The 22,866-nt window shown below is 35.7% G+C and overlaps 2 protein-coding genes across 2 annotated transcripts in view; both read right to left on the minus strand.

The window, feature by feature from the left end:
• LOC140163300 (uncharacterized) overlaps positions 1-15,045 on the minus strand; it is a 113,201-nt gene extending 98,156 nt beyond the window's left edge. The window contains exons 1-15 of the mRNA XM_072186699.1: positions 14,939-15,045; positions 14,180-14,266; positions 13,930-14,043; positions 13,591-13,701; positions 11,530-11,577; positions 10,618-10,731; positions 10,126-10,236; positions 9,132-9,188; positions 7,506-7,619; positions 6,344-6,454; positions 5,437-5,481; positions 4,826-4,945; positions 3,804-3,914; positions 3,233-3,331; positions 1,821-1,931 (exon numbers count right to left, since the gene is read on the minus strand). Coding sequence (XP_072042800.1) covers positions 1,821-1,931; positions 3,233-3,331; positions 3,804-3,914; positions 4,826-4,945; positions 5,437-5,481; positions 6,344-6,454; positions 7,506-7,619; positions 9,132-9,188; positions 10,126-10,236; positions 10,618-10,731; positions 11,530-11,577; positions 13,591-13,701; positions 13,930-14,043; positions 14,180-14,195 — 1,282 coding nt within the window. The 5' untranslated portion in view covers positions 14,196-14,266; positions 14,939-15,045. The remainder of the gene's footprint in view (positions 1-1,820; positions 1,932-3,232; positions 3,332-3,803; positions 3,915-4,825; positions 4,946-5,436; positions 5,482-6,343; positions 6,455-7,505; positions 7,620-9,131; positions 9,189-10,125; positions 10,237-10,617; positions 10,732-11,529; positions 11,578-13,590; positions 13,702-13,929; positions 14,044-14,179; positions 14,267-14,938) is intronic.
• Positions 15,046-15,715: 670 nt separating this feature from the next.
• On the minus strand, positions 15,716-22,496 carry LOC140162384 (uncharacterized). The gene is made up of 5 exons (XM_072185588.1): positions 22,386-22,496; positions 21,701-21,778; positions 19,994-20,107; positions 16,162-16,278; positions 15,716-15,837 (listed from the first exon to the last, which is right to left on the minus strand). Exons 1-5 carry the CDS (start codon positions 22,462-22,464, stop codon positions 15,731-15,733), a joined length of 495 nt encoding a protein of 164 aa, XP_072041689.1. The 5' UTR covers positions 22,465-22,496; the 3' UTR covers positions 15,716-15,730.
• Positions 22,497-22,866: the final 370 nt, after the last annotated feature.

The following is a 22,866-nucleotide window of genomic DNA, read 5'->3' on the forward strand; positions in this document are numbered from 1 at the left end:
TCGGGAGCTTAATTTATAGTTTAAGCTTGTTTGGTATCCATATTCCGTGGTGTTATGATTATTTGTAGCCTTACGGGGCAATCTAGTTGGATATCCAAATTTCGCGGTTTGTGGTTCTATCAATATTCTGCGGCAGTTGTTGGCGATATTTCGCGGTTTGTGATTTTAATTTGTGACAATTTATAATATTTATTCCAAATATAATTTCAGTCTGAGCTGTGAACAGAGCTACGGAAAATCTGTTTTAAATGACGAAGATGTCATGGTAGTCAGGCATGGTGAAAGCATCTGGATGGTGAAAGTAGGCCCTAGGCCTAAATGTGAATAACAAATCAAACATGTTTGTTCGATGAAAAAAATACTACTGATATAATATCACAATAGCAATGGATATTCGAAATGGTGTTATTCTTGATTTATGACAATAAATTGGTTAATAAAACATTTAAAAAAAAGTGGTGGGAAGTTTCGAACTTGAGCAAATATTCATAAATGGATTAGAAGTCCATGGTCTTAACTGCTTCGCCACAGGGACCTCCTGATATAACGAGGTGTGAAAGTGGAGTATTTATTAATATGAATGTATGCTGTGGTCCGGAAAGAATAAAATAATTGTGAAAAACTTGATTTGTTGGCGAATGGGATCCAGAATTTGTATGTAGGGTATCCAGGAAAATGCTAGCGTATAATTTGAAAGTGAATCTGAAAAAGTAGTGCAACAGTGACAGCCATGTATGGCTGTAGCAGTGTCGAAAGATTGTAGATATCAGTATGATTAGCTATGATTGATTTGCCACTAATTTTGGCTATGAAATACCGCGTGAAATAAAGCAAGAATGTTTGTTTATTATGAAAAAATCGGATTGACTGTAAGATTGGTGAAATCTTTTTGAAATAATGAGTTATTAAAATATGACACTTTGGACAGTAAATAAGATTTAGCATGGTTTTAGATATATTTTGTACCCCACGAAAAATATCATAGAACAATATCGTTTTGTTCCGTGTAAATATAGTCTCGCGGTGCATCTGTTTATTCTTCTTTATCAGTCGGGTTTTTAAAACTTGCTGGTCATGCTACCGCGTGACACTAATTATAATTTTTGACGTATTGATAATATATAGTTGCTTTTTTTTATAATGGCTTCAATAACGCGTTGCGTTATATACTTGAAAGGGCAATCGATTATCAATACCATTGGTATAAGTAAAGCTAGCTGCACTCTGAGAGTGGTAGTTAACAAGTCACCGAAGTGACAGCGTTTTTAATTGATGATATTTTTTTCTCAAATTTTCGAACTAAAATATCATTGCAGCAATTAATTGTCCATTGTTTTATTATATCTGATGCACTCAAACGGTTTATGCAGGATAATTACTTCGCATTCTGGCGAGAATTGGTCGATTGAGGACTTGGTGATCAAAGTATGGTCAAATTTCGAAATATTTGATGATCTCAAATGATAACTTCGCGTAAAATTGTCTTCTGATATCCTGATCATTTTTAATCATTTCCCCAACGCAATTGAGGATTGATTGCGGTTTCCTCGATACATTGGGGTTTTGATTAGACGCCTCGCCTCGCCTAAACCCCTTGAGAACTACCTGCCGATTGGCCAAAAAGAAGTTTCATTATCAATCGGACCAAGCAGCATCATTGTTAGAAAAATTTCACCACGCAAAAAATTGGGGTGAATTATTTGCAAAGCTCCATTCTGATTGGTGTTTAAAGTGAAAACATCATGAAATTGACCAATCAGAAGCAATGTTAGATCGGCAGGTAATATAAGCGCTATTTTAGAACCTGAAATTAAACTCACAATCCATTTCATCTTTCAACGTTTCCATGCAATCTATTAATGAATCACAAACAAGGTATTTGTCAATACATTCTCCAAATGAACAGGCAAATTCATCTGCATCACATCCATCTGAAAGAAAAGAAACACAAATGAAATGTCGGGGTGTCTGAAAAAATATATTTAAATACACAGGATATATAAACTCGCCCAGCCCCACTTCTCTAAAGTGAAAAAAAAGGAAATTGAGTTTGAACTCATGACGCAGACCCGGCCGCAGGTAGCCGCTATTATGGATACGGAATTCTAGCGCCTTAGACCATTCGCCCACCTAAGCCATCTTGACAATTGAACATTCAAATACCGCGTGACAAGCAAAGACATAAAACGTACCATATTTTGGAATTTTATCTGCTTAATGTGTATCACAACGCTAAATTGTTGATAATTGCGTGTTTCTACATCGATCATGTCGATTTTAATTCGACGGGCAGCACGTTGATAGGTCTATAGAGCCTACCATTTTTCTTTCTATTCTAGACATTCTGGGGTTCCATTTATATAAAAAGTCAACGTTAGACCCATAAATTTAAGATTAGATTACCATAGAACATAACAGTAATCTTTGACGGGGTCTTATGTAATTTTTACATAGATCATTCACCATTTTTTCGATCTTCATTTTCACTAAATTGAAAAAAAATATTCTGGCGGATATAAAATTAAAATAAAATACTCTGTCTCCAAAATGACATCAACTGTACCACGAATGCGTATCAAGAATCGTTATATATGATATGCAGTTAATATTCATATATTCTTTTATGCATTGGATGCTTTAGATTTTACACAAAAATATTTCACTGGAACCCCTCCCACCCGGCTATTTCAAAAAGGCAATCAGGCTTCCGTAGCATGTGCAATAAATAAGCATTAAAATATTTCTTATTCTAAACTCGTTCTAGGTAGAAACACTTGGAATTTGGCGAACGCATCTCTGATTTAAATAATAAAACAATGAGGTGGTAGCTGTCAAGTTAGCTTAATCGATAAGGCGTTCGACTATGGTGCTAGAGGTTGCGGGTTCGAACCCTTGCGGTGCATAGTACGCTCTCGTGGTAAAATTGAGTTAGCTTGAAATTCCCCTGGACAAGAAACTTTCTGCTAAATGTCTCGTTGTTACCCGTACGAAACCTCGGGAGCTGATCCTGGTTGCGAAGGTTATTTGTGGAATGTATAGCGTGTGCTCTTGCAAAGTCCCTGAATTGTTGTTGTTAATTGGTTTATGGATTGATGTGGGGCAGTAGTGGTCAGCGACAACCTGTAAAATGTGCTGAGGCCTGTGGATCAACGTCTATGCGTTGTACCTTTGCGTAGCGCACTATAAATCACCGCGCTTTAGATATCACATGATTAGAATACGATCAAAGTACCTGATTCAGTTGTTGATTCTACTGTGCTAGATGATTCTGTTGTCATGGGCTCAGTTGTGAATGATTCTGTTGTAGTTTCTATTATCATTGTGGTCGGACCTTAGAAATAAAAAACAAGAAACAAACAAAAATAAACCAATAATAGTTTAAGATGATTACACAGGTTAAAAACATTATACAATTGATTTCTCCGCTGATTTGTTTTTGATTTAGAGACTCGACCGATTTTCATATTCCAGAGTAGTCCATATCCAATGATATCATAAAATGCGATGAAAATCAAACACCTGAGCGCAAGAAGACCATAAGTCCACTTGGCCCCTCAACATGTATACACTTAAGTTGCGTATAGTTTCGTATAGTTTGGTAATGCTTTATACATGTTCAGGGGCCAAAACAAATCTTTCACAACCTTTCATGATGTTCTCACCCTGGAACATGTATTAAACATGTTATAAAACCCTAAGAAACTATACATAACTTTAGTGTATACATGTTGAGGGGCCACGTGGACTTACGGCCTTCTTGCTCTCAGGTCTTCATTTTAAACATAAAAAGATAGTAATCTTACAGTTTGTCTCATCTGAGTTGTCCATGCAATCATCTTTCCCATCACATATCTTCTCAGGATGAATACAACGTGCGTTAGGACACCGCATATCGGTCTCTCGTGGACACGGACCTGTATATGATATAAGTTATAGTAAGTTTGGACACATTACAAGATTATCTGGAATGAACATGAACATGATGAAGTAGTATTTTGCAACTGACAGTATACAATATTTTAGATACATTTGTCATATCGAGGGGTCATTGACACAAAGACGTAACTCCATTTTGGTCATTCTCAGAAAAATGAGTTTAGAGATAATGGTACATTGACATTATACACTAGGCACAAAAAGAAACTCGTCATTTATAGTCATCCTTGCTGTTCAAAAACCTGATAATTTTGGATTATTTTGAAATATACATTTTGTTAGTTGGACTTCGCGTTCTCATGTGACATTCTGTTTGTGAAACTCGAGCAAGAATTGACCAAGATATGCGCCTCCAAATCCTCAAGCCCCAAAATGAAAAGTTGCGATTTTAATGATTGTGCCTGTTACATTGTGTGTTTTACTGATTGGCCCTAGGTGCTTGTATGCAATACAACGAAGCGTTCCCATTGAAAATCGTTGAAATTGCAACTTTTGATTTGGGGCTTGAAGCTTTGGGGACGCAGGCGCATATCTTGGTCAATTCTTGTTTGATTTAAACGAACAGAATGTCAAATGAGAAACCAATGTCCAATTAACAAAGTTTATATTTCAGAACAATCCAAAATCAGGTTGTTGTACAGCAAGGATGACTATAAATGACGAGTTTCTTTTTGTGCCTGGTGTATGTCGTTAAGTCTATGTTTCACTGGCCATTGATTTCAATCGGGTGCTAAATAGAGTTATTTATATGTGTTTATTGGAATGTTAGATATCAAAGTCTAATTTCGCAAAAAAAAATGAGACTTTATGACACTGACACATATATCGATATATACACCCCATATAGATTGATTTCAGAAACTTGAACAATTCTTGCTTTTTGACTCACATTCAATTTCGTCCATCTTTGTTTCTTTGCAATCCACAAATGCATCGCAAAAATATTCCTCTAGAATGCATGGTCCCTCCGCTGAACACGGAAGGTAACCTTGACTGCAAAGACCTGAATCTAAAAGAGGCAAAAACAAAAGTGATAAAAAAATGCTGGCAGGGAAACTGTATCTCATTTTTTTGGGAGGAAGAAATTACAAAATTTGATCCGTGTCCTAAATGAGTTCGCTCATATGCAAAAACTGGAGTCCACTTTTAGTACCCGGCTCTTCTTTTCACCTTGCTACGCCCGGCCCGATTACGAACCGCATTACCACCCCTATAATACCCAAATAATATCTTTGATCGGCGATAATATGCCGAGATCGCTAACACAAATGCAAAAACCGCTAATTTAATAATTTTCTGTTATGTTGTAACAGAGGCTTTGAAAATGCATGAATTCTTTCTCAAATTATTAATGTTACCTTACACTATCAAGGGCCTGCGGTACGCGGGATCCCGACAAAATTATAGGGGTTGCCGAGCCCGCAGGCTGTTTAATAATTATATTAGTAGTGTAATGGACTGAAATTACACCAAATATCAGGAAAGTGTCTTTAGTTTTACCTTGCGTGGTAGACGGTTCTGTCGTGACCATTGGTACGGTTGGACCTAAATAATTAAAAACAGATATAACTTAACGTACCTAAATATAGTATACAAAGTGTAAAATCCTTAATTTAATTTCTCAGTTGTGATATGCAAAAAGAAAAAATATGTATATATATATTCATCTGTACAACTTTGACGCAAGTGTTATGAACTAAAGTTTCTTGCTCAACTTTTAGTGTTAAGGAGCGATAAATAAAGAAAGAAAGAAAGAAAGAAAGAAAGAAAGAAAGAAAGAAAGAAAGAAAGAAAGAAAGAAAGAAAGAAAGAAAGAAAGAAAGAAAGAAGGAAAGAAAGAAAGAAAGAAAGAAAAAAGAAATAAAGAAATAAAGAAATAAAGAAATAGATAATTGTAGTTATTATTTTTATATTTAGCATTACTATTACTTCTTCAGTATAGCCTTAACGCACCGTCTGTGCACTTAAAAGGGCATTTCGTGATCCACAGTCTCATCCCCCACTTTTCTTCAAAAATGTTGAGATTTTTATACCACTGGAAACCTCTGGCTACATAATGTTTATGTACGAAATATTTCTTGCAGATTAATTCGTTTATCAAAAATATCGTCAAATTTGAATTTCGTTCTGGTATACCAGAACGAAAATACAACAGTGGCCTATGGAGCAGTATAATACACATAATCGTGCATAACTCTCTAACGCAAAATCAGAATCAACTGATATTTTGGGAATAAGCTTTTTTTCGTGGATATCTATTGATAAATGTCATAAAAGGAGGATGCTAGGATCACGAAATCCTCCTTAAAGATAGATCGGACGGGGTTCAGACCGTACAACAACTAAGGTCTCTTAAATATACGTCACTAGAAATTAAAATGCGGAACAAAGTATACAATCATCTTACAGTTTGTCTCATCTGAGTTATCTCCACAGTCGTCCTCTCCGTTACACACCTGGTCAAGGGCGACACATCGTATGTTATCACACCGGAGATCGTCGACTTCTGGACATGGACCTACACGATTGCGAGTAAAGTATACACTTATATTAAAATGATGTCTTTTGGGAGTCCACTCAGCAAAAGCTAACATATCAAACTAAACAAATATGCCAAGACTCAAAAACCCTAAAAAACAACTATGCCAAGACACAGTGTTAACAGCTCATACCTCAACAACCTAACACAAATGGATTACCATAAACAGTAGTGACAATTATAAATCACAGCTTTCGACTAAGTCTAAGAACGACCAGTAAGTACTACTACTCATTTCCGAAAAATACAGCACTAATATTTGGGGATTAACTCCTAATCATTCATTTAGTACTAACTGGAGATAAAAGAAAAAGTTTACTTACAAATTTCTTGAAAAAAGAGCCAAAAGCATATATTTTCGGCATGTTTTCTGACAATCGAGTCCCAAAATTGAAGACTTGGAACAAGACTAAGCATTGATTATATGTTGAAATTTTTATCTAATTTTCACTTTTTAATGTTACTCTAATTACATTATTGGTTATAAGAACAAAACATGTCTTTTCCAAAAATTAGAATACATAAATTGAAATTAGACTTCGTACAAGTCTTTATACTTGATTGTCACATGTGAAAAACACCCTAAAAATTCATGTTTCTGGCCCTTATTTCATAAATTTGGCCAAATAGTGAAATTTACTTCTGTTACAAGTTAGAACTAACTTAATGATTAGGATTGAGCTATGTTTCATTTGGCAAAAGTTTTTTCTAATCTCCCAAAATTAGTGCTGTATTTTCCTGGAATGAGGAGTAGAACTAGAAATAATCATTTAACCCCATGAGAACTACCTGCCGATTGGCCAAAAAGAAGTTTTTATTATCAATTGGACCAATCAGCAACATTGTTAGAATAATTTCACCACACAAAAAATTGGGATGAATTATTTGCAAAGTTCCATTCTGATTGGTAATTAAAGTGAAGATATCACGTAATTGACCAATCAGAGGTAATGTTAGATCGGCGGGTAGTACTCAGGGGGTTAAGTAACAAGTATAGAGTGGAGATGACGGGTAAGAACATTTGACTCACATTCAAGTTCATCCATTCTTGTTATCATGCAATCTACGAACTCATCACACATGAATTTGTTTTCAATACATGGTCCATCAGGTGAACAGGCAAAGTGACCTGCTTCGCAAATATCTGCAATGAAGACAGAGGTTGTTCACGGTTGTTTGATGGCATGTAAAACTGTGTCATTTTTAAGAAAAGTTGAACAATGATGGCGCTATTTATCTAAAATCTTGTATGCTTCTTTACAAGGGGTAGTTGTAAAATAGTATAAGAACATCAGCAAACAGACTAACAAATGGCAAGGGAATTTTCAAAAAAAAAACTTCTTATCATGAAATGTAAGGAATAAGTCCTATTATTGGCTAATTTGAATTAAAAATATATGTAAATAGCGCCCTCATTTTGCACAAAAATATCCAGTTTATAGAATTAAAATTACCAGAAAAAGGCAGAAAAAGATGTATTATTTGATATAGAAACAAAAACCTATGTTAAAAAATTGCTACAAAATATATGTGTAGGTACAGTTTATTACTGGGTTAGCTGTTGGTATCATTCAGGTCAAGAATTTAACATTTTGTTAGAAAAATTAATAAATGATCACATGAGTTTTTGATACCATATAATAGATCATATTTGTCTCATTACTTTCCTGACATTTGACGCTCTAAATCGATGTATTTACGATGATATCGTGGAAAAAATACTTTTGTTGTTACCACAATTAGTTGTGCGTACGCCATGGAACGGAAGTTCGGCTCGGATATGTTAAGATATATACTTAACATTTCCTCATTGAATACCAGGCGGCATAGGAAGCGCAACAAGTGACGTACGAGGCTGGCGAAGATACAGGGCCGACAGCCCCATTCAAAATACACGGTTTTGCAATTACAAATGGAAAATTAACATACTTGCAGTGTGGTACACGGTCGTACCCCGACGGTTTTAGAGTAAGATAATTTTGCTTTGACACCACATAACAAATTTAGAATTGTTTATGAAGATTTCATGATTATGTGTTAATCCAATGGCGACCTCAAAATTGGCGATATCGCTTCCATCACCGCCTGTTGAATACGGTGGAGTTGATAGCACAATCGATACGACATTATCCTATCACGCATGAATACCGGGTTCAATTCCCGGTGTGGCGGGTTTAGTTTGTTTCTTGCCAGACCAGAATGTATCTCATGCAAACCAACGTATTGGCTTGCTTATTGTGCTAAATTATTCACATTTCGCTGAAAATGTTCTCATTGTCTCACATACATGTACATGCATACAGTGGACAATATTTGACATTATATGTTAGTTTGAAGACAATCCATATGCTAAACCAATAGGGTCACCCCTTTAACCGTGGTATTTTGTCCAGTGATAATTAAACATGATAGACATCGTACGGTCCTTATACAGGCTGTAAAATGATTGGTTCCCATCAGTTTCCAGTGATTATAGACATCACAAGACTGGCACATCAAAATACATTAAAGGAGCTCGCCTTTATTAGATGCATGTAAAAGGGCATAAATCCTTAGCATTTTAAGAGGATCCAATTTTGCATATTGAATAAGCATGATTGTCAATAAACACCAAAAAGGTATCAATCATTTTGATAACGTCTGTAACATTATGTACCTTGCGCTGTTGTCGTGGGTGATTCTGTTGTAACCTCCGGGATCATTGTGGTTGGACCTAATTGAAAGTACAATGTAAAACGAATATTATGTAGATACTGTGTGTAGGCAACATAAAACTTAAAAAATCTCTTTTATGTATGATATAGATGCCATCATATTACGCTTATACTTGCTTTCAAATCGGAGTAATCATGTTACTATATGACATCCCTAGAAATAACCCTTCTCGGTGTCATCGACAAATGAGACAATTACGAAAGTTAAATAATACTGCGTAGCCAAGAAATATCTTATTGCGAAATATTACTATTCTTGATTAAGTTTATCAGGACTGTTGTATTCTATTAATCAAACATTTCTTCTATGCAAGTTCGACTGAAACACATGTATGAGACGTTTCAAGAGCTAAGGTCTGCTCCTCTTTTCATCAGGCAGATGATGCACTGATCTGCTTGAGTTGTTGATAGTTAACACTAGTTTCCTGTTTGTATTCGTTGAAGTACCATACTCATCCCCAGAGATCAATACATCATACAGGTGGCTTAATTTGAATGTGCCATCAACTCTGTTCATAGTTTGAGTGCCCCGCCTCCGGATCTAGATGGAGTGATCTCTGGATATGAGTGTGGTACTTCAATTAATACCAACAGGACGTTAGTGTCAACTAACAACAACTCAAGCAGATCAGTGCATCATCTGGCTGATGAAAAGAGGAGACCTTAGCTCTTGAAACGTTCCATACAGTAAGTGTCAATTGGGCGTGTAAAGAAAAATGTTTGATTAACGAAATATACTACTAGTTATTTTGAATACCTTTTTGTAACTATTAAGTTCAACCCAGAATGTTTTTAAATTAAGTGTTTTTCAGTTGACTTTTTCTTTCTCTCCACTCTAACTTTTTTCTTTCAGTTGTACATATTAATTTCCCGTTACTGATACATATTTATATCCTCTATTTTCTCTCTACAACTTAAATAAAGTGGCAGTCTTACAATTGGTCTCATCAGAGTTATCACCGCAATCATCGATGTCATCACATATCAGGTCAGGATCAATACATCGTATATTAGCACATCGGAATTCGCCTACCTTTGGGCATGGACCTGTGGTAAGTTTAGATAAAGGTTTTGTGAATTGTAGATAATTCACCGCCAAGATTATCTACAGATTATCTATTAAAAACTATTCTATATTGTGAATGAACAATGAATGAAGTCCACCCAGGAGTCCAAGTAAATTTGGTGCAGGTTTTAAACTGCACTCACGAGGTTATTTTTCCCAGATAGTTTCCGAACATGCTAAGTGTTTAGTGGTGTGTAAGTTACTGAAATCAGTACTTCTTGTAGATGTTTCTCTTATCTCCGCAAACATATAATACTGCGGGAGATAGTTCTTATCTTTACGATGTGTGGATACAATCATGTTACTCTTCATACCAATTACTGCTTTCTAGTAATATTTTGGCAACCGAAAACCTTACTCACAGTCTCTCTCATCCTCCACTGTCTCTGTGCAATCTATGAGTTCATCACACCTGAATCTGTTTTTAAGGCATGGTCCAATATCTGAACAGGCAAAATAACCGTCCTCACATTGTCCTAGAAAATAAAAGATATTCATACACTAATAGATAATGAGAACCAATCAGAGCAATCGTTAGTAAATTACTAGCCGTGCATAAATGTTATATAACTGCACGGGGCGCACTCCGCGATTCGGACGCGTTTATTTTTTTGCGGGTGGTGGCATTTATAATTGCTTACATTTTCCAACATTTTTTGTGGCAATTTTGTTATAAAAATAGCAAAAATCATGGGATTTTTTTCTCGTGTATGAAATATGTTAATAAATGCGTATCACTTATTGCTATAGAAACTGTACAAAATAATGTACTTGTACTCAGATGTTGATGCGTCTAATGTACCCCCTTTGGGGCTCGTGCATTAGACACATTAGCATCTCAGTACGCATGCAATATCTTGTACAATTTCACTCCCAACAAGTGATACGCATGTATTAACCTATAAATACTAGTAGGCTATATCATGATATATTAGGAACAGTGTTCTTTTAAAGGTCAGATGACTATTATATACAATGCACTATATAGCATCATAAGGCACGACATCTTATTAGGACCTATAGCGCTATCGGTGGCACAATAGGTACCGATGACTCTTTCTATCGTACCCTGAACATTTGCATAGTGCTTTCCATTTTTATTTGAATAAAAAACGATAACACTATGCAAATGTTAATTATTATGCTTGATGCAATTTATTACATCGCCATGGTATGACTAAAAGAGTCATCTGTACATAACCGGACATCGCTACAGGACTAACCACATAAGACGTTGTGCCTAACGTAAATCAGTACAAGTATTTGTAATTTACCTGAGTCAGTGGTCATCGGCAATTCTGTTGTGACCATCGTTGTTGGACCTTAGAAATAAAAATGTATCAAAAGGCTTCATATTATTACAATAATAAACATGGCAAACAATTTGTGTTTACACTATTTACTATATAATAGAGGAATTGCATCATAATGTGTATCATTTCTTTTTAATATATATAAATAAATCACCAAAATATAGCCTACTCAATCAGCGTATTGTGGAACATTTACAACTATCGAATATACGTAGTTTTCACAATAAATATGATAAATAAATCGATACTCATGAAATAGATGCATTTGTAGGATTGTAGAAATTAAACTTGATTAGATTTTTGATTGACAAATCCAAAAGTACTCACTCGTTTTAGACTTTCGCCATCTTGGCTGATGGCTTCTTCAGAATGACCATTGGGATCCACTTTTCCCGCCGGATTGACCGCTGTTTCCGGCGATTTTCTCATCCCTCGGCGGCCCAGTTCGTATTAGTGGATCGTATACATGGTCTAGAGAGTAACTCCCGATGTCCCTGTTGACTGTTCTGTCCCCCCGCCTTCTAATCCAAATAGCTTCTCTGATCAGTCGAGTTTGTTGGTTGCCGTCTTTCTCAAGTAATTTAGGCTCATCCCAATTTATAACATGGTTCTCGATTGCGATGTGGTCGGTTATCGCGGATTTGTTTTGTTCCGAGGTTGACATTGTTCTGTTTTTTCTGGTGTATTTCCTGTTTGCAACTTTCTCCGCATCTTTCTGGTGTTCCTTAAGCCTTACTCCAAAAGGACGGCCCGTCTCGCCGATGTATGACTTGTCGCACCCTTTACAACCAATCTCGTAAACGACCCCACTGGTCTTGATGGTGTCGACCTTGTCCTTTGGGTGGACTAATAGTCTTTTGAGTGTATTATGCGGCTTCATTGCGACGGATATTTTGTGTTTGCGAAATATTCGTTGGAGTTTTTCAGACAAACCTTCCACGTATGGAATTACCACCATGCCCTTAGTTTCCGTCTCCTGAGTGGCGTTCTTTTGCTCTTTGTTCTTCTTCACTTCCGCTTTACCTTCGACCTGTTGTTTCGCCTTATCAAACGCCCACTTTGGATAACCGCAATTGGTGATTGCCTTTCTGATTCTACTCTCTTCTTCCTCCTTATCCTTATCTTCTGACACGATGGAATGCATTCTGTCGAGCAATGTCCTTATGACGCCGATTTTTTGATGAAGTGGGTGTTGCGAATCAAAATTTAAGTATTGATCCGTATGAGTTTTCTTTCTGTAGACCAAGAGCTTTACTGTTCCATCTTCCTTTCTCACAATCAGCGTGTCTAAAAAGGGGATCTTGCCCTCGCACTCTTCCTCAAAGGTAAACTTTATGTTACCTGTGGTGTCAATGGTGTTCACCAGAAAGATGCGGAGAAAGTTGCAAACAGGAAATACACCAGAAAAAACAGAACAATGTCAACCTCGGAACAAAACAAATCCGCGATAACCGACCACATCGCAATCGAGAACCATGTTATAAATTGGGATGAGCCTAAATTACTTGAGAAAGACGGCAACCAACAAACTCGACTGATCAGAGAAGCTATTTGGATTAGAAGGCGGGGGGACAGAACAGTCAACAGGGACATCGGGAGTTACTCTCTAGACCATGTATACGATCCACTAATACGAACTAAGCCACCGAGGGATGAGAAAATCGCCGGAAACAGCGGTCAATCCCGCGGGAAAAGTGGATCCCAATGGTCATTCTGAAGAAGCCATCAGCCAAGATGGCGAAAGTCTAAAACGAGTGAGTACTTTTGGATTTGTCAATCAAAAATCTAATCAAGTTTAAATCGATACTATTTCTCAACTTTCAAAGTACATTGTAATATCGTAAGCAAAGCAATACACACCATGGCATGGAAATTTAAAGGACTCTTCTTTTCACATGTACCAATGGAAATGAACACCCTTTTTGTCTCACTCTTATTCATAACCATGCATTGTCAAATACTTTTATTTACTTTTGCAACTAAATTTGTGCAGTTATTGAACAAAATGTACAACAATCTTACAATTGGTTTCATCCGAGTTGTCGCCACAATCATTTTCTCCGTCACATATGAGATCAGGAGCAATACAACGTATGTTTTCACACCGCATATAGCCTTCTGTTGGACACGGACCTGTATGGGTTGAAGTATAGTTCAGTTGTACATAACATCATTACGAATTTTATTTGTTTATTGCCCGGGGTTTATTGTTAATAATAATACTAGAGTTTCACCCGTTTCGGAATTGCTCCTAATACGTGTTTCCTAATCACAATCATGGTTAATTACAGTTTAATTTAGAACTTAAAATTATAATCAATGTATCCCGGCAATGTATCCGCAACTGTTAATTTGACTCACAGTCAATTTCATCTTTCTTTGTCAAAGGGCAATCTGGAACTCCATCACATTCAAACCTCTTTTCAATACATGGACCCTCATATGAACAGGCAAAAAATTCGTCTAAACAGGGATCTGAAATGAAATTAAAAACAAAGAAAAAGTATCAAATCTAAAGAATTTAAGAGTAAATAAGCAACCAGTAAACCATTACATTATTAAAGCAAACATACATCAGAAAGCGCCATATATTATTTAATTGTGTACCTACCTGTCTTAGTTGTCATCAATTCTATTGTCGTAGATGAATCAGTGGTGAATAGTTCCTCTGGTGTTGTGAGTGCTTCTGTTGTTGGACCTAAATCAGGGAACAATCACAACAAGTCAACGAATCATAAAACCAGAGAAGTATGTCAATGATATACGTGTATTAAGCGCTACGTTGTTTTAGTTCTCTGCTCTAAATTAATTAAGCATATCAATTATTTTAAAGTCAGGGCCAAAACCCCAACTTCTATTGACGACACCTTAGCACATGGAATCAGTGATCAATTCATGGCAAAATGTCTAGAACATATTCAATAGCCAACCTCAAAGTACATAATCAGTATTGCATAACAACTGATATACGCCTTTCGGAGAACGAGAATGACGAGTAATTTCTGGAAACGACGCTCGTTTTGCTAGCGTAAACGCACAAATGTCTATAATTATTACTAATAACAAAAATGTTACGAGCTGTAGCGTATGTAAGAGACTATTCTTATTAATCGTAAATCGGACGATTTCACACCACTCTCGAAGATGATCCTAAAACAATTCCAAGGAAGTACGTCTTTCACGGAGAGTTCACTATCTATCTATTGGTAGCCTACCCATCTAGCCTATGTACCAATTGGTATTAACCTACCTACCGTACATATTTTGTCTACCACCATCATGGTTTCATAAATCGCTGCTCCCCTCTAATTCATGTGCACTAGCACTATAATATCTAATGGTATAGAAATTAAATATAACAAAATCTTACAATTTTCTTCGTCAGAGTTGTCTTTACAGTTATCTTCTCCATTACATATATGAAGTCAGGAGGAATACATCGAGTGTTAGCACACCGCCAGTCACCTTCCCTTGGACATGTACCTTTGTGGATAAGATAAGATATATTAAATAATAATATGCCCGAGCAACATGCCCCTGTAAATGCCATTTATATGCCTGACTTACTTGACTTAACTGCGCAAGACGTTGTGTCCCTTTGCCCCCTGCCGAGAATGCCTCCTCAATTCAGTTCTTTCTGTTGCTTGTGCCTTTGCTTCATGTGGGGACATTCCCAAGTCCCTCTGAATTTGGTCCTTCAATTTGGTGGACGACCAAATACCGCATCTGTGGTACCTCAGGAACTTCTGAACCCACACTGTTCCTCTCTCGGATCTACAGTCTGTTGTATTTGGTTAAGAACCATCCTACAGAATACTTTTCCGGGATTGACAGGAGGGTAATAGTTCTGTAGTTGTCTGGGTCAAGTTTGTTGCCCTTTTTGTACACAGGGGTTATCAGACCTTACTTCAGCCCAGGGGGTGTTGATGCTCTTCAACAACATTTGTTTCATTTCCATTTTATTTATACACGGAAAAGCCCAGATCAGCCCTTGAGCCAAATATGGCCGACCAAATCCTGGCCATGACTTGGCTCGTTGGATTCGTCTATACTCCCGCTGAGGTTTCTGCACAGTGTCGGAAGATGATGATGAATACAAGTACAACTGAAAGAGAATTCAAATACTCACAATTCAATTCATCCGTCATCGTATCTTTACAATCTATTGCAGCATCACATCGTTGTCTTTCTTCAATGCATGGTCCTCGGGTGAACAGGCAAAGTCACCTGGATCACATGGATTTGTTGAAGCCGTTGGTGTGGTTGGACCTAAAATGTAAATATAGCGAGTGAAGTGAAATAATACCATTAATTTTTTTTGTATAAATGTGTATCTTTTGTTGGGAGTGAAATTGTACAGAATAATGCACGCGTACTGAGACCCGCAGGGGGAGTGGATTAATATGCAATCAACATGTCAGTTCAAGTTTACATTTCATACACGACAATTTTTTTTTGGTTATTACAAAATTGGGTACAATTTCCGAATAGGGTACAACTTGCTGGAAACGAAATATAGAAAAACATAAAAATTTATAATGTGTTCATATTTATCATGAGTGGCGATTGAAGCATATTTAATAATAATCTTACAGTTTGCTTCATCGGAGTTATCCCCGCGACGGCAATCATCATTCCCGTCACATACTTGGTCACGTGTAATACATCGCGTGTTAGCACATCGGAAATCGTCTTCGTTTGGACATGGACCTGCATTAGTTTTTGAATAATATATGAAATAGATGGTTATATCAACATAGAATAGAAATCGACTACTCCTGATTGCTTAAAAATACAATAATTTTTTTCATAGTTTGCGAAATGAAACATAGCCCAATCCTTCAGTTGGAACAAATTCCCGGAACTAAATGGCAATAGATATTAAATACTAATATTTAGTCAATTTATGGAAATAAGGGCCAAATATTATGTGCAGTCACGCAATACAAAGACTTATGACACAATTATAAGCATTGAGAATCTTAAGTGACGCTATAAAGGTTTTAGTTGTGTTACTTTTTAATTAATAAATTAGAACAGAAAATGTGTTTACATTTTGATAATCAACGACCTTTTCTGATTAGCATCCCATATCAACATTTCGAATAAAAACCGCCAATTGGAGTGATGAAGGCATTATTATGCAATTTTTGTTATAAAGTTGTAAAGTTGTTATTGTTTTCTTGGACAACCAGCAATCATAATATCATAAGACAACTATATATATTTAAATACGGGTATACGTGGAATCCTTAACAGTCACCTACCTGGACAACCGATTCTTTAGAAATGCTTAGTCGCGCTAAAAGTCGATCGATACATGTTAAAATCAGCACAATTCAGAGATACACCTTTTTGCTATGAAATTAATTTTCTCGGTCAAATATAAAGCAATATTTTTTTTTCTTCAGTAATGTCAGTTAAAAACTTGGTGCTTGGATATACATTTTTTTAAAAATCCTGGTGTTAAAATTAAGCATCAAATTGTATCTTTTAGTGTCATATTTTTGATTTGTATAGGCCTTGAGTTCGCCTGCGAGCTTTTTACGGAATTGATTTTTTAGCGTCTCAAACCAATATAGTTTGCTAAAGAAAGATATTTCCCACCTCTGTAAAGCACATCGTGTGGGTCTATATATTATAGTTTTGTCAGAATTTCCTTTTTTATTTTACCCTTTTTCCCTTCATGCTCTGAAAATGTCAAACTCGGTGCTTTTATCTCGTGCGCAACCAGCAGAAATAGTCGATATTTTCATTGTTGTCATCCAGGGCAATTTTCCATTGAAAAGCAAAGATCATGAAGATTGCCCGACTAGCGATTTGGTAGCCCAAATCCCCAATTGGTAAATGAGGTGAATTTCAAAAATTTGCTCCCGTGATAACCTGCAATTTCAATTTATATGCATTATTATGAAAACCATTTTGTCTGTCTGTGTGTTTGTTTACCTAGGTTAGTCCGTATTAAGAGACGCACGCTTGAGGTTCATGAAAATCCACGGTCCAAACCTAGAAAAATTAGCGTGTTATTATAGGGGATTTTAATCTTCTGTCCCTCCTATCTCCATGTGAATTTTGTATGACCTACCCCTGCCCCCCCCCCCATCGCGGGTTGCCATTTTCATTACACCCTTCAGACTTGTGTTCGGGTTTCTGTAGAGATTCATCAGTGTTCGGGTTTGTTTTTAATTTGACATGTAGGCCTATATATAGGCCTAACCATATTTGTCATAATTAAGCGCTATACCTAAATGTATAGCTATGCTATATATTATTATGTAATATCATGTACATGTAGGCCTATAGGGTGGGGTTGGTGCAGAGGTGTGTAAGGTGGGTAGTGGGGTGTATGTAGGGGAACGTGGGTGTGGTAAGCAACACACTTTAACCATGACTTTCAATGCAAGGCTTATTGTTGCCACAAATGTTTTTTTTTTCCTTACGGTTATTTAATAAGTTTTATAAACTTCCATGTTTAACCTGGTATTGTTTTGGCTGCTTCATTAGGGCCTATGACTTTCGGTGGGTTTCCAAAAGCAGTTTCAAACAAACACAAACAAAAGGCACCATACCCAGTCACCTTCATGACAATTGAAACACTACGTCAAGTATTAACATCCAAGTTATTCTGTTTTTAGGCAAGCAATTTTAAATAATTGCTTGAACAGGTTTTTGTTTAAAACAAAAACCTGTTTAAGTTAACAATGAAAATGAATGGTTCTTATAAGGCACAATCTCTGATGAGGAACTCAAAGCGCGTAAAGCACGAAATTTACAAACAAACATAAAAACAATCAATTTATAAAGATGTTTAAAAACAAAAACCTGTTTAAGTTAACAATGATAATGAACGGTTCTTATAAGCCACAATCTCTGATGGTTCTTATAAGGACAATCTATTTCTGGCGTTTAAATAACGAAAGTCTGGGGCGTTACGCCGGGGCGTTACGAAGGTTATTTCTTTGGAAGTGTGTTCCAAACAGTTTGCTTGATCATAAAACATACAGCGTAATATAATGTTTTGTAAAAGAAAGTTTTGTTTAAAATATTGCCCAATTGCATGTAAGCCTTCGGGCAAAGTTGTTTTGAGGAGAAGCAAATTTCAACACATTGGTCCGAATCACTCACGTGATGATGAAATATCCTCATCGTGCTATAAACATGATCAGTATAGGAGCGCTATTAGGCCTGCGAATTTCGTTGCTATATTGAAGTTCTGGCAACACTGTATCATGCCGGTATTCCTATTAAACCCAGGGATATCGATCCACAATGCTAGTATTATTAGCCTTATATTTCACTCGTTGATTTTGAAAAAATTTCAGCCGGTGAAAAAATGGTGAAATCAAAACGTAAATTCTGACAAAACTATGATATATCGCTCACGGTGATGTGCGTTAGAAAGTTGGGAAAAATCCTTCATTAGCGTACTATATTACTTTGAAAAGCTAAAAGGTTGATCCAAGAAAAGGCTCGCGGGCAGAGTTTAAGCCTATCAAAATCGAAAATCTTACACGAAATGACTGAATTTCACGCCTAAGTTTAACACTAGGATTTGAAAAAAAAATAAGTATCAAGCACTACAATTTGACCTGACATTTACTGAAAAAAATGAAAATGATTGCATTTCATTTGGCCGAGAAAATTAATTTTACATTGAAAAGGTGTAACTCAAAATTTAGCTCGTTTCAACACCAAATTCGATCGTTTGTATTGCCACATTAAATGACTGAGTGAGCCTTGCTAAACAAAAGAATCGGTTGTCCAGGCTGCTAACTGTTAAGTCTCTTTTACCATTTGCAACCATCATATCCCTCACACAATATGATCAAAAGCGAAATCCAAATATAAATTTGAAAAGAACACGCTTGTACCAAACTAATATGATTTTTTCTTCATTGGAAGCATTAGCACTATCTTAAAACCATCCAAATATTGGGTATTTCATTGAGTTCTTTAGTAGCTCAAGTGCATTTTTAAGCAAGGGTATGCATGTCTGCATATTCAAGTCAGGGATGTCTTGTGGTGATGTTTGCCAACTTTAAATATTTGATATATAAATATCTAATAATCCATCAGAGGAAATACCTTTATTTTATTCAACACATACTATGTTGCTCCCTTTAAGAACTCATTTTTGATGCAGTGAAAGGATTCCTCCCAATATCCTGTGTCAATTTATGCAATTTTGCACTCCGACAGCTGTAGTTTGTTTTATGAATGGTTTTCTAATATGTGATGAAATGGGGCTATATTATATTTTACATCTAAATTGACAAGCAAACTGACCAAGTTAGGTATCAAAACAATTATGCACGTTTCTACTTTCCTAAAACATTCAATGTGTTCATCATAATATAATTTCTGCAAGTAATGCAGCATTTCAAAATGGTAAAGGAACTTTTGGGACACCCTGTATTTGACTCACAATCCATTTCATCTTTCTTTGTTCCAGGACAATCTATAAATGAATCGCAGACAAAGCTCATCTCAAGACATGGACCTTCACGTGAACATGCAAAGTAATCTGTCTCACAGGGACCTGAAAAGAAATACAGAAAGGGAGAGAGCTACAAATTATGCTAAAAGTTAAAACAGAATTCACTCATTGCACGGATCCGCCATCTTGCTACCAAAACTAGGTCCTCCCTGCAAACACATGCGCATTTTTTTTTCAACTTTTCTAGCAATGGGAAAGCGTGCGCGTACGCACACGCAACACGCACTTTGCGGACAGAATCTCGTTTTGAGATGACCGTGCGATCGGCGAATAGTATAGGTATATAAAGGGTTCACAAAAAATAACTCCCCCCATAAAATTACAAAACATTTCTTTACATAACTTGACATACATTTCGTTGATTTGAAAAATTTAAAAAGCTGTGAATAAAGACATCATTTTACTACCCTCTCAAAGTTCTTTCTTTAAAAAATCTTTTTGTTTTGACCAAAAATAATCACATTTTCCAAAAATGATGCTTTCAGAAAAAGTGGCACTTTTCAATATCCTCATTTATGACCAAATTTGCTTCAACGAATCGTTATTTTGCACTACATGATGTTTGAAATGGTTACTGAGAGATCAGCGACAGAAAGGTGTAGGAAAACAAAACAAATAAATCAATCATAACATTGATATCGAGAAAGTTTTGCACATTACATGTATAGGATGTTGAAAAGTGCAACTTTTTTTAAAGCATCAATTTTGTAAAATGTGATTATTTTTGACCAATACGAAATGATTTTGAGAAGGGATAACTTTGCTAGGGTAGCAAAACGATGCCTCTATTCACAGGTTTTTTTTAATTTTTCAAATCAACCAAGTTATTGAAAGAAAGGTTTTGTAACTCCTAAATTGATTTTACCATTTTTGAAACACCGACTCAATAAAACCTAGAAAAACCCCGTACATTTCAATGAATCATTGTTTTCTACTGCAAGATGATTGCATGGGTAATTGTATACATAAAAAATTAAAGACAACAAAAACATTGATATCGAGAATGTTTTTGTACATTAAATGTATAGGATGTGGAAAGGTGCAACTTTTCAGAAAGCACTATTTTGGAAAATGTTATAATTTTGGCCAAAACAAAATGATTTTTAAAATAATGAACTTTGGGAGGGTAGGAAAATGATTCCTTTATTCACAGGTTTTTAAATTCTTCAAATCAACGAAATCTATGTCAAGTTATGCAAAGTTATGTTTTGTAATTTTAAGGGGGAGTTATTTTTTGTGAACACTTTAGTACATATTAGGATGGTACTATAAATTTGTGACTATTTTTGCATTAAAAAAATAATAACACACTGGTAACAAAAGTTATGTGTATTATAGGGGCAAGGCTTTTCAGTGACACCAGACAAGCGGTATGTATATATGTTAAGAAAAGAGGTACCACTAGAATGTACCTCATTTCTTAACATATAATGAACCACTTGTCTTGAATCACTGAAATTTCAGTGTGGTAACTGCATTCCTTGCTCCTATAATATACATAACTTTTGTTACCAGTGTGTAGTTATATATTGGGAAAAATGCGAAATTAGTCACAAAATTTATTAGGGGGTGTAGTACCACCTTAATAAGACATATTATTAATAAGACATTGGTCCTTTCAAAAGTAATGCGTACCTGCTGTTGTCATTTGACGTGTGGTAGGTGATATGGTAGAAGGTGATGCAGTGGTCGGAGCCACTGTGGTAGTTGGACCTAAATTGAAAACAGAAAGGTGAAACTAGCACAAGATACATGTTATTGTGGCTATGCAATCTTTAAACATGTGAAAAGTTGATTCCATTGGCAATTTTTATTATTATTATAATTATTATTATTATTGTTAATAATAATAATAATAATAATAATAATAATAATAATAATAATAATAATAATAATAATAATAATAATAATAATAATTATGATTATTATTATAACAATAATAATATCTATATAGCTAAAAGCGTTTCTCACTTAGTCATTACTTTACTACTTTTGTTGAAATACCGTAGAATTCCGTCTAGAAGCATATATGCCTCTAAACGAGGATTTTTTTAACGAAAGATATGAAAGGCCAATACCCTTCTCAAAAACATTGCAATAGATTGGTCTTACAAATATACATGTTTGTACAGCCGCCTTTATCAGTAATATAGTTGTTCAAACTCCAAATAACGTTTTTGTTGAGAGTGTCTGCCTCTTGTCTCTTGTGTCAAAAAAACCTCGTTTAGAGGCATATATATGCTTGTAGACGGAATTTTACGGTACTCCATTTAAGGGCAAATGAAATAAAATTACATAACTGTTTATCTATTTATCTTACAATCTATCTCATCGGACATATCAATATCTCTGCAGTCATCTCTTCCATTACACACGTGTTGAGGAGGAATACACCGCATGTTAGCACATCGGAAATGGTCTTCATTTGGGCATGGACCTAAAGGGGTTGGAACAGAAACAACAGGCAATAATGTTAGTGTTACTACATCATTGAATCAACTGCAAATGACAAAAGTTTTAAACGTATTCTAGTTTTTCAGAAAAGCGCAGTGATTTATAGTGCGCTGCGCACAGGCACAATGCCTAGACGTTGACCCCACAAACCTCAGCACACTTTAAATGTTTCATATGAACAACACTACAACAATATTTTTAAAATGTTTTCAAATTATATTTTAAACATTTGTTGGTAAACATTTTCCAACATTTTTAATTGCTCTGCTTCAAACGGTTTTGAATGTTATTAAAACATTATATACCTTTTATATGCCCTTGCAAAACGCTTTGTGTTTGCTGCTGAA

The sequence above is a fragment of the Amphiura filiformis genome, chromosome 10 (genome assembly GCF_039555335.1).
Source record: "Amphiura filiformis chromosome 10, Afil_fr2py, whole genome shotgun sequence".
In the NCBI taxonomy this organism is placed as follows: Eukaryota; Metazoa; Echinodermata; class Ophiuroidea; order Amphilepidida; family Amphiuridae; genus Amphiura; species Amphiura filiformis.